Here is a 13092-nt window from a genome sequence, read left to right as displayed (position 1 = left end):
TTATTGATTTTGAATTTATTGATAAAGAATTTTTTCAAATCATATTAAGTATTATAATAAAGGATGCTAAGTATTTGTGATCATATTAAAACTACTTATCAAGTCATAAAGCTAAGATTTCTCAATATGATTTCGCTATATGGTATTAATGACTTATTTATCAGTAATTTTCATCAATTCTTCCCCACCCCCCTCCCCTGTTATCATTGACAACCAATCTACACGAATATCAATTTTAATAGCGTGACGTTTACCCATTGTGAATCACTTCTACAATGTTATTGGCATTGATCCCATCTTGATGTTGTAACAAAAGTTGAACGCAGATATCTGCTATAACTTCTTTTTCATTGGTTTCCATGATATTCTTTTTCCAACCGCACTTATAAACTTTTCCTTTAACTTTCATACAATCGATCAAAGCTCTTTCCGCTCTGAATGATCTTACAAAGAATTTAACTGTGCGCAACTATAACTTTTGTATCTTATACAGTTATATAGAATATGCACCTTGTCTTAAATTTCTTCTTCATCTTCTTGGAAAAAGTTTCATTTCCAATAATAATAATAATAATAATAATAATAATAATAATAATAATAAATTGAAAAGTCAACATACAATAAATATATTATTAATTTCATCGTGAAAGTTTATTTTTCATATGGAGTTTTGAATAAAAATTTAGTTGATCAGGAGAGCGGAAGGTTCAAATTTGTAACATCGAGCTTATGACCGGGTGATTTATATCCATTAATGATTTTATTATTTTATCACTGAAAGCTAAAAAATCTTTTTCTCTTTTGTTGCAGGTAAGATTCTAGTTCAAACATCCGAAAAAAATAAAATGGAAAACAATAAGTGAGTTTTTATATTTTTTCCAATAATTTTTTTTCATTATTCTCTAAATAATTAATTACAATTTTTATTTTAAATTATTTTATAAGAAATAGTATTTTTTTATAACCAAACTTTTAATCTACGAATAAAAATTTGATAGATTTTCTTTTTATACGAATTTTTATATAAAATAAACGTTTAGCTACATCATTTTTTTTGGCAAAATTTTTCTTTTACAGTAATTTTTTTATATAAAAGATATTTTAATTTAACAGAATTCTCATTCAATCTAATTTTATATGATTCGAATTTTTAAACGACAAAAATTCCAATTTACTTAATTTCAAATTTGTCGGAATTTTTAATTGGTCGATTTTAGAAATTGCGACGAAATTATTCCGTCAATTGTTTGTTCCACCCTTTGTAATTTCGGACAAATGAAAATTCGGTGAATTGAAATTTCTCTCATTACGGTGTCCAACAATCAGGATAACTCTCCAGATCAAAGTCATGAAATTGATTTTAGTAACAAATTATAAAAATTACAGCAAAAACGCCGCCAATTTTAATTTCTGCTCTAACTTTCCATAAAAATATTGCAAAAAAAAATATTTTAATTTCTCTTTCCTATTTTTACTAAAAACTATAGTAGAAATTAAAATGGCACGATTTATGCTATATTTCTACGATAAACCATAGCAGAAATTAATATGGCGCCATTTTTGCTCTATTTTTACGAAAAAAGTAGAGCAGAAATTAAAATTTAGCCATTTTAGCTCTACTTTTGCATAAAACTAGGGCAGAAATTGAAATGCCGACATTTTTGTGTTAATATTTCGTAAAAATAGAGCAAAAACGGTGCAATTTTAATTTCTGCTGTAGGTTTAAGGGAAAAGTAGAGCAGAAATTTAAATGGTACCGTTTTTGCTCTATATTTATGAATAACTAGAGTAGAAATTAAAATTGCGCGGTTTTTGCTCTAGTTTTCCGTAAAAATATGGCAAAAACGCGGCTACTTTAATTTGTACTGTAATTTTTCGTAAAAGTAGGGCAAAAACGACGTCATTTTAATTTCTGCTCTAGTTTTTCGTAGAAATAGAGTAATAAACGGTGCAATTTTACTTTCTGCTCTAGTTTTACAAATAATAGAGCAGAAATTAAAAGTGCACCGTTTTTGCTCTATTTTTCCATAAAAATATGGCAGAAATTAAGATGGCGCTACTGTGTTTGCTCTACTACTGCAAACAACTAGAGTAGAAATTAAAAAGTCGCCGTTTTTGCTATATTTTTACTAACTGAAGAGCAGAAGTTAAAATGGCGCAGTTTTTTCTTTAATTTTCTGTAAAAATATGGCAAATACGGTGCCATTTTAATTTCTGCTCCGATTTTACGGAAAAATATAGAAAAAAACGTCGACAATTTAATTTCTGCTCTAGTTTTACGGAAAAATATAACAAAAAGTGGTAATTTTAATTTCTGCTGTAATTTTAGTGTAAAAATATGACAAAAACGGTGCCATTTTAATTTCTGCTCTAGATTTTTGTAGAAATAGAGCAAAAATGGTACCATTTTAATTTCTGCTTTAGTTTTACTGAAAAATAGAGAAGAAATTAAAATGTTACCGTTTTTGCTCTATTTTTTCGTAAAAATATGTCAAAAAGTTGTCATTTTAATTTCTGCTGTAATTTTTGCGTAAAAATAGGGCAAAAACGGGGCAAATTTAATGTATGCTCCAGTTTTTTCGTAAAAGTAGGGCAAATTTAATTTATGCACTAGTTTTTCGTAAAAGTAGAGTAAAAACGGAGCGATTTTAAAAATTTTGTTGAGTAAAAAGTTAAAAAAGAAATTCTGTCAAATGCAAATTCGAAAATTCAAAAAATTCCTCTAAAAAGTAATTATTTCTAATAAAAATTCGAACTATTTATTTTTAAGGAATAGTCATGCGTCCCTAATTTACTGTGTAGAGTTTTGTTTCGTAGTATTTAAATTACATTGAGAAAAAATTCGCATTTTAATTTTATTTTGCATTATGTATAGAATTTGTGTTGTAGTAGTAAAATTTTCAAAATTTAGGGTTTATTTCGGATTTGTACTGCCTTATTGTATTCAAATAATCCATAAATCAAAATTACTCTAGATGAATTTTACCCATCCTTAAGCTAGTCGGGTTAATGTTAGAAAATATGCGTGACACTTGCTTGGAGAAATTTCTTAGAAAAGCTTTGGAATTTTGTTTGTTTTTTTGCTTATTTTCCTTATTTATATACTAGCGCTTGTATATATAGAGAGAGAAGAGGTTCACTTGATTCCAAAACCGTATTTCAAGAAAAAGGAGGAAGAGAGACAGAAATAGAGAAAGGGGAGGGAGGTGGTAAAGAACGAGAATGAGAAAATGCAAGGACGTTGAGAGGACGTTCAAAGGCAAGACTTTGCAGCAGAGATGATCTTGTTTACGTACCGGGTATCGATTTACCAAGATCCAAATACTCTCGTACCGACGGACTCAAGAATCCGGGTGGTACCACTGGCGCCTCATTGGTAGGATTGTTCCTTTGACCCACGTCATCATCATAGTAATAGTCATCTTCGTCTGGATCCAAAGGTTTTGCCCTCTTGGACACCTTATTACCACTTTGCTCCTCAACTCCAACTGAAAACAAAATCAATTAATATTTCAAAAAAAAAAAAATCTCTTATTATTTTTCTCCTCCTTTGAAAAGTCAATAATAAATCAGTAATTAAATATTAGAGGAGGGAAAAAAGAAGAATACAGTTAATTATCTGAATGAGAAAGAGTTCAAAAGAGCAAGAGTAAAAAAAAAAATAAATTCATCTTCGTAACGAAGCTCGATGAACGAATCGATTAATTATTTAATGAAGTTTCATCTCTGTCTATTTTCCTGCGTCCATTTGTTTTAACAAGTCTTTTCCTTTTGCGTTTTAACGTTGGGATCAGGGAAGGTTTTCCGCGAGAGGTCGATCGTTCACAACCGTACACACCGTAAGTTAGATATAACGAATACCTGCGTAATTAGTTCGTCTTTGATGAGAAAACTCGCTAGTACTCGAGACACCCAAACTGGAAGCTTCATTCGCGCACGAGTAAAGAGAATGAGCAAGGGAGAAAGAGAGAGAGAGAATAAGAAATATAAATTCAGTCAGTTGCAATGTGAGTGGAACACGACGAAAGAGAGAAATATAAAAGGAGAAAATGAAGAAAATGAGAAGACGATAGAGAAAGAGAGACTATGTAAACTTTGTACAAAGGAGAGCAGATCGTTTTCTGCACTGTTAAAAGGCCTTTCCTTTTTAAACGCAACGAAAGAAGATTCTTCTTCAACACTCTCTCTCTCTCGCTCTGTGTAAAAGTGAAGACAACGATTTATTCTTTCAACGAAGAATTTCACTTGATTTCCGCGAAAAACGAGCTCTCTTCCGTTTTGACGTGACTTTTCTTTTGCCAGGTTAAACTTTATGAAGCAGGGCTCACCTTTCAGAAATTAACTAATCTAAACTGAAAACGGATTTCTCTCTTGTGAAAAAAGAAAAAATAAAATAAAATAGATTTCAAGAAGAACATGTTCAAAGGTTTTCGTAATATTCTCCTTTAACTATCTTGTCAAACTCAACAAGATCCATTAATTTTTCGAGACGCATGAATATGTTCGAAAAATCATTAGTTGGAATTTTCATTTGACAGAATTTATCATTTGAGAAAATTTTTTTTGCACCAAATTTTTTAAACCGCATTATCTCATAATAATCATTAATTAAAATTTTCATTTTAAAAAATTTTATTAGATACCTATAATTATTTTTCAGACGAATTTTTATTTTTCAAATTAAAAATTTCTTTTTAAACAAATTTTTTACTTAACAGAATTTTTGGGAAACGAATTTTTGTTTGCTAGAATTTTTAAAACGCCGAATTTTATTTTATCCGAAATTGCAACAATCGATTGTGGCGCGATTTTTAAAATTTATAAATCAAATGATTGTCAAGAAAATTGTGATTGATGGATTTTAAAAATCGCGCCGAAATCTTTTTATAGGTTTTTTTTTTTTTTTTGAGGGGGCATTTGCAATTTCGGTCCAATTCGTCCCTTTAGAAATTCTATCAAATAACAAAACGTGATTGGTTAATTTTAATAATCGCGCCGAAAACTTTCTGTCGATTGTTTGTTCGGCCATTTACAATTTCGGACAAATAAAAATTTAGTGTGTTTTAAGAATTCTGGCAAAAAGAAAAATTTTTTAAAAATAAAAATTCTGTGAAGTGAATTTTCGGTTGCATAAAAATTTTCCAATACAGAAAATCAGTTTTATGAAAATTCTACCAAATAAGAATTTGGACAAATAAAAAATCGGCAAACGGAAAATTATATCTAATAAAAACTAATTATAATTTTTAATTCTATTCAATGAAAATTCTAATATTTTTTAGAACTTATTATATTCATGGATCCTAATTTTTCTTGTCGTTTTGAAACAGAATTTCAAAATTTTTGTTATTAAAAAAAAAAACCAACTGTTTTTTGCTGATTTCCATTTTATGATATTATCAACAAAAAGATTTATTGATTCAGTTAAATTTTTTGCTAAAAAATAAATATAAATATTCTATTAGTTGAAATTAAAATTACGGCAAAATCAACATGAATGAACTAGAAAAAAAAAAATTTTTGCAGGACTTTATAGGATCTGATTTTCTCTATATATATATATTGCGCGTGTGAAAAGCTGCAGAAGCCGATATAAATATGATTCGCTAATTTGAAATTATCCGCGCGTAACTATGATTATGCACACTTCAATATCAGTTTGCACAAATGTATTAAAACAAACGCTTTTTAACCATAAATAATATTCAAAACGAAAACACAATTTCCATAATACTAATATCGAATTCACGAGCATGAAAATTTTAAAAGCTTGAAAATATTTGTTTCTCTTATTCAGAAAATAAATTTCTGGAAAAAAAAATCAACTGTGAATATGTACGTAGGTGAATATAGTTGTTGAAAAATAAAAAAAAAAAAAAAATAGCATCCCAAAAAGTGATAAATTAATCTAATTTGAATTAGTGGATTTCAGATTAAGTATTAATCTCTTTTAATTTAGCATTTTCGAGAAATTCAGATTTTTTTTTTAAACGCGTTTAAGCGCAAAAGATGCGGTTGTAAGTAAGCGATTGAGGATCATCTCTCTCTCTAAATCTCACTGACAAGCTTGACAAGCTTTCTAAAGCAAAGATGCACGGGAAGATTGAAGCACTGAATTTAACTTATTTGAGCTTACTTTAATCGAACTGGGTACATTTTTTTTTAGTAGTTTCACTGAGAAATCTCTCAAAGTCCCTAAAAAAGTAAATTTAAAATGAAATCTTCGTAGAAAAATTATTTTTCAATACGAAAAGAATTTTTCTTTATTAAATAAAATGATAATAATTAATAAAAATTAATAAGAACAATGCCATTTTCTATCTGGCAATTATTTTCCCCTAACTGAATTTTAATTTCTCAAAATTTTTAATATTTCAAAAAATAATTATTATTTATCTGAATTTTTTTACAAATTTTTAATTGATAGAATTTTTAAAACGCCGAATTTTCAATTTGTCCGAACAAACAATTTGACAGAAAGATTTCGGTGCAATTTTTTGAAAATTGACCAATCACGATTTTCTTGATAATTTCTAATTATGTTCGCAAACGCAGTTGTAATTTCGGGCAAATTTGAAATTCGGCTGCTAAAAAATTTTTTATGTAAAAATTCGATTGTATGAGAATTCTGGTAAATTAAAATTCGCCTCAATAAAAAAATTTTTAAAGAATAAAAAATCATTTTAATTAAATGACTGTAAAATAAAGGTAGCTAAAAATTTTGTTATTATAAAAATTCGTATAAAAAAAAAATGTATCAAATTTTAATTCGGAAATTGGTCTAAAAAATAATTATTTCTTTATATAAAATAAAAATTCTAATTAATGATTTTTATATAAGAAATTCTTGGGCATTGAAAAATTAAAATTCTTTCTAATAAAAGATATAAAAAATATGATTCGATGTTAAAAAAACAAAAGTCTTTGATTAAAACAATTCTAATTCAACGATTCCGCTGCGGTTCTTTCACCACAATAAACAAATTATGTAATCGGTAACTTATCAACTCCTACATATGTTCTATATAAATATATCCTGAGAGGTAAATATATATTCTAGTTTGCAATGTCAGTTGTAGGATGAAACTACACTGCCAGTGCCAGGCTCTTTATTATATATATGTATATAGTATTCGTGTTCGCACTGCAATAACTGGACCGTTAGGAAGTACATAAAAAAAACTCAGGCTTTCTTCTAAACCGGTTTTTAACGGCAAGTCGGTCGAGTGAGTAATTAGTTTTAATCTGGTAAACTGAAGTTCTTTGTACGTTTGCAAAAAAAAAAAAAAAAAAAAGAAAGATTAAAGGTAATTATTTTGTTGAAACAGCTATAAAAATAAGCTTCTATTGCGAATAGTCATAAGTTTCGATATGGCTTAATAATTAATTTATACTTCCACTCAGGAGATCCTCTGTATTTTATTTCCGAAAGTTGTTAATTTTTTACTAAATTAATTTTTTCTTTATTATTTATTGGCATAATTATAGGAAATTATTATGGTTATTATTATCTCTTAGAGACACATTTGGATTTAGCTTATTTCTTGTTTTGTCGGGTGTGTTAAGCCAGTTTTTGCCAGCACACAAATTATTTACAGTATTTCTAAATAAGTAAGAAGGCATAAATCCCACAGAGAGAAAAAGAGTGATAAAAAAACAAAATAGACGAACTTGAACTTTAATAGTTTTTCCGCTTGTATAATTAAGTATTTTTATAAAATTATTTTTTAGGGGCTCATAAATATCACATAAAAATCATTAGCTATAGAATTTTCATATGAATTTCATTTGACAGAATTTTTTTTTTTTAATTTTATGTTTCGAATTAGCATATTTTGAATTACTTTGTAATTTTATTTAACACAATTTTTAGGTAATTTGACATAATTTTTATTTTAAAGAATTTCTTTTTATCTACCTTTTATTTAAAAGAATTATAATTCTTTTAAATGAAAGATGGATAAAAAGAAATTCTTTAATATAATAATTACCTAAAAATTATGTTAACCCTTTGCGGCATAGTGACACTCCTGAGTGTCACCTTTTTTCTTGCACTTTTTTGAATTGATCGGATATGATCAATTTAAAAAAAAATTGTCCGCCATATTGGATCCGCCATTTTGAATTTTGAAAATTTTTTTAATCTGGCTTCGGATTCGTAATCAGCGACCCTTAAAACCCCCTATAATGCACTTAAAAGATAAATTCCTGTTAAAGAAAAATGTATGCTTCAAAGGGTTAAATAAAATTTCGTTTACAAAGTAATGCAAATGCTAATTATAGAAAAATAAAATTTCTAAAAAGAAATTCTGTCAAAATGAAATTCATACAAATAAAAATTCTATAGCTAATGATTTTTATGGGATATTAATTTTTATTTATTCTTGCATAAATGGTGAAAGGCAATACAATAGAATATTGTAAATACAAAATTGTAATTAATCTTATTTCTCTGTAAATTAACATATGTCCAAATAGACACGAATTTTTTTTTTTTATTGATTGATTGATGGCGAATTTTGCAGACTCGAAAGAATTTAGGTTGTGAATCGAAGATCGTCCAGTACAAGGAGTGATTACTCAATATATAGTTTTTACGTAAGAACTGCTTTAGTTCTGTCAACAAAATCGCTCATCCGTCTTTTAGGCATTCGACTATTTTATACAGTTTCAAATTTAGACTTGTCGGTTGATTACTCTCGACTTTTGTTCATTTTCACCATTCCAGAGTATATGGTGAAAATAATTCTCAATCTCGCCATTTCTCTTACTAATTGGCAAGAGTGGTACTCTTGTTTCATAATATTTCTTTTTTTTCAAATTTTTTTCCGTATCGAAAAGAAATGCTTTTTTTTTTTGTTTCATTAAAACAAAAATTTTTCGTTTGCAGACAAAAATTTTTATTAGTGAATCAACTTTTTATTATGATAAAAAAAGAAAATTATTACAATTTTCTGGATGATTCATACTATTATTGTGAAGTAGAGAAAGGATTGTTGAGTGGTAATTGGTCATCAGGATTGTTATTCTAGGTCGTCTAACTAAACATTCATTGGCGTCTTTGGATAATAATGCGGCGCGTCAATTACTATGGCGAGTGCATGACACTACTGTCATTTTCGAAACACCTTCAGAAACATTTTACATTTTGTGTGGCGAAATGTCAGTGTATACTTAACATGCAAGACCCTACATATTCACTAATGTAGATAATTTACATTTTCTCAAGCGCTTACACACAGGAGGTATAATGATAATAATAATAATAATTGTCGTATTATATTCTCATTTGTATCATCCAGTAATTGACCAAGGTCTGAAAATTATTCTTATTATTAATTATTATTATTATTTTATTCAATGATGAAATTCTTTTTTTTTATTTTATTCAATAAAGAAAGTTCTTTTTTTAATGAAAAATCATTTTTTTTTACCAAGATTAATTTTTTTACTTCCTTAGGGACTTTTATAAAATTTCTCCGTAAAACTATTGAGGAGTTATTTTACTCTCCAAATTTGAATTAGTAAAAATGTTTATTAATTTAAATTAGTGACTCATTTTTTGCTTTAGAATTAGTTAAATTTTACTAATTGTTAGTAAAAGTTACTAATAATCAATAGTATTTCTGCCAAAGGCATATTTAAAAATTATTGATTCAAAAGCATATGCTACAGAATCTTGAAAATATTTTAAAAATTTTATAGCATATGCTTTTGAATCAATAATGTTTATAACTTAGGCAGAAATCCTGTTGATTTAATAGCATATTTTTCACAGTGTATAGAGACATTAAAATGTTATATTAATAGTTTAATTAATATTTATAGTTGAAAATAAATCTATTATAAAAAAAATTCTGTTCAGTAAAAATTCATTAAAAAAAATCCCCTAATTCCAAAAATGAAAATTCGCCTATACAAAAATTCTGCAGAATAAAAATTCGATGTCTAAAATATTTTATTCAGTAAAAATTCATTAAAAAAAAATCCATCAACTGATAATTTCAAAAAATGAAAACTCACCTAAAAACATATTCTTTGTGAAAATATTAATCAATTAATTTTATAAATTACTGATTAAAAAAAAAAAGATGACATTTTATACAAAATATAAAAAAATTGTATTTATTTTGAAAAAAATACTTAGCGTTAAATTTATACATTTTGTAAAAGAAACAGCATCTTTAGAAGATAATATGTTAGGTCAGCTTTGTCCGTTGACGTGTCAATGTTGAGGAATTCCTTTGGGACGAAGGAGGTGGCATAGGAAAACAGTAATCACGGAGTAACTCTGGGACCGGAACCTCGCACTCGAAGAGGATCGAGTTGGCTGTAGTGTAATATAGTCTGCAATGCATACAAATGCCATTTTCACCTCGAACTCTCGGTTCGATTCTCCCACTCTCTCTCTCTCTCTCTCTCTCTCTCTATTTGATGCTATCTTGTTATCGTTATCTCTTTCTCGTATCCTATCTCCCTCTCTCTCTATTTTCCTATCTTCCCTGTGCTCCACATCCTCATTCTCCCATTCGAATTCCATCTCTGGCACGTGGACCATCTCATCCTTCAGCATCCCTGGCTTCATCTCATCCCTCTTCGTCTCGTAGAATCGAAGCAGGTAACAATGAGACTTAATACCTTCCACCAAATTATGCGAACAATCACCACAGGGAATAACACAATTTTCCTTAATTTAACAATGAAATTAAATCTTTGTCTTCTTTTTTTTCTGCTTGTGTGACAAAAGAAGAATGAGATATGAGTTAAGAAAAAAAAAATTCCCTTGATGCAATCCTTTGCTTCAAATAACAGGTCCAAATTATACGTTTTTTTTCGAAAATACGAATTTTTTTTTTTTACTTATTTTTATAAGATGCGACGTTTTTAAATTTTTTTCTAAATTTTTTACAAAATTTCTAAACAAAGTAATTTTTTTTTTAGTATATAATACAGATCTTCTTATGTTTATTTTAGTTTTAACAAATTTTTAACTAAAATTCAATAATTTTAATGAAATTCTTCATAAATTCAATTATCTTAAACTATTTTTTAATTTAAAAATTTTATGAAAATTCAATAATTGTTTAAAATTGGGACCCATGATTATCTCATTATTATTATTTAGATGAATTTTCAATTTTTGAATTAGCATTTGACAGAATTTCCATTTATACGAATTTTTATTTTATTCTTATTCAATCGAATTTTATTTGACTCCAATTTTTAAATGACAGAAATTCCAATTCACTAAATTTTAATTTGTCCGAAATTGCAAATGACCGAACAAAAAATCGACAGAAAGTTTTCGGCACAATTTTTAAATCGTGACCAATCACGATTTTCTTGGTAATTTCTAATTGATTAGTTTTATAAATTGCGCCGAAATCTTTTCTGTCGATTGTTTGTTTGGCTAATTGACAGAATTGTGATTTTTTAAGAAAAAATTTAGTCCTCAAAGAGTTAATTAAAATTTTGAAAATTTTTCTTAGTTCAATTCTGAAATATTCGAAATAAATTTTCTTGATAATATTTTTATAGAATTATTAAGAAATTATTTAATATAATTAATTGAATATCTGATACATTGAAAAAAATATTTATTTAATTCAATTAATCGGTTACTTTATTATCAAATAAATATTTACTTGGAACAAATTTTTTTTATTTGTGTCACTTATATGATATTTGTTTTAAATAAAGAAATTATTGGTTTAAATATAGAAAATTATTGGTTCAAAATACAGTTACTTTAATTTAAATAAAAATTATTTGCTTCAAATAACCGATTATTTGAATCAAATAAATTTTTTTCAGTGTAACATTAGTTAATTAAGGTAATATATTTATTAATTGAATTTAATTAAAATAAAAGAAAACGACTTTTTTTGTTCCTTCAAATCGATCCGAGATCTGAAATAATAATTTGTATTTGTGAATTGAACTTTAGTGGCAAATTTTGCGATACTTATATAAAATTATCATCACCTTACATAATATGAGGTTTTATTCTCTTTAAAAAAAAAAAAAAGAAAAAGTTTAATTATAAAAAGTTTCACATTTACGTAATGAAAGATGAGCCATAAAGCCTCTTTCCTGACCTAAAAATCAAAATTGAAAATCTATTTTTACCGAAATTTTGTAAATATTTAATAGACATATTTTTCTTCGCATTTATATATATATATATATTTCTAAATCGAGTTTTATTTTTACAGCGCACTTTTCGTCTACGTTGCGTTCGCTTTTTAAAATGACTGAGCTCAGCATAGAGAATTTTTCGCACGTTCTGCGCGACTATATATTCTCCCACAAAACAAAAAAAAAATAAATAAATAATTGAGAAATATCTTAGAAATATCCCATTAAAAAAATAAAGTAACAAATTTTCATAATCGAAACTTAATTAAAATTAAAACTTGGTAATAATATTAAAATGGGACGCATGATTATTCCTTAAAAATCATTAATTAGATTTTTCATTTTCAACAATTTTATTAGATATAATTTTTTTTTTAAACGAATTTTTAGTTTTTGAATTAACATTTTTTGACAGAATTTCTTTTTAAATAAATTTTTACTTAACAGAATTCTTATTTATAGAAAATTATAAGGTATTAAAATAAGCTGCAACGCTTATTATTTTAATCCAATTTTGCTTATTTTAATACCAAAATGGATTAAAATAAGCAAAATTGGATTAAAATAATAAGCGTTGCAGCTTATTTTAATGCCTTTTAATTTTCTGTGTATCGAATTTATATTGTACAGAATTTTTAAAACGCCATATTTTTATTTGTCCAAAATTGCAAATGGCCGAACAAACAATCGATTTTGGTGCGATTTTTAAAATTCGCAAATCACGATTTTCTTGGCAATCATTTGATTGGTGAATTTTAAAAATCGCGCCAAAATCGATTGTTTATTCGGTCTTTTGCAATTTTGGACAAATAAAAATTCGGCATTTTAAAAATTCTAGCAAACAAAAATTCGATGTCCAAAAATTCTGTTAAGTAAAAAATTTATTTAAAAAGAAATTCTGTTAAATCTGCATATATTATTTTGTTTTGTCTATATATATATATATATATGAGG

General features: G+C 26.8%; 2 protein-coding genes across 2 annotated transcripts in view; one reads left to right on the top strand and one right to left on the bottom strand.

Moving 5' to 3' along the window:
• Window positions 1-13092, top strand: part of LOC127288084 (RING finger protein 17) — a 223278-nt gene that overhangs the window by 157526 nt on the left and 52660 nt on the right. The gene's annotated exons all lie outside the window — the stretch shown is intronic.
• LOC127288092 (uncharacterized) overlaps window positions 1-13092 on the bottom strand; it is a 70900-nt gene that overhangs the window by 15931 nt on the left and 41877 nt on the right. Inside the window, exon 2 of the mRNA XM_051315344.1 lies at window positions 3297-3488. Coding sequence (XP_051171301.1) covers window positions 3297-3488 — 192 coding nt within the window. The remainder of the gene's footprint in view (window positions 1-3296; window positions 3489-13092) is intronic.

The sequence above is a fragment of the Leptopilina boulardi genome, unplaced genomic scaffold (genome assembly GCF_019393585.1).
Source record: "Leptopilina boulardi isolate dan_hultmark-lab unplaced genomic scaffold, ZJU_Lbou_2.1 LbouV2_38, whole genome shotgun sequence".
NCBI classification, from domain to species: domain Eukaryota; kingdom Metazoa; phylum Arthropoda; class Insecta; order Hymenoptera; family Figitidae; genus Leptopilina; species Leptopilina boulardi.
The sequence above is the reverse complement of the archived record's forward strand: the minus strand, read 5'-3'. Positions and strand labels throughout refer to the sequence as shown.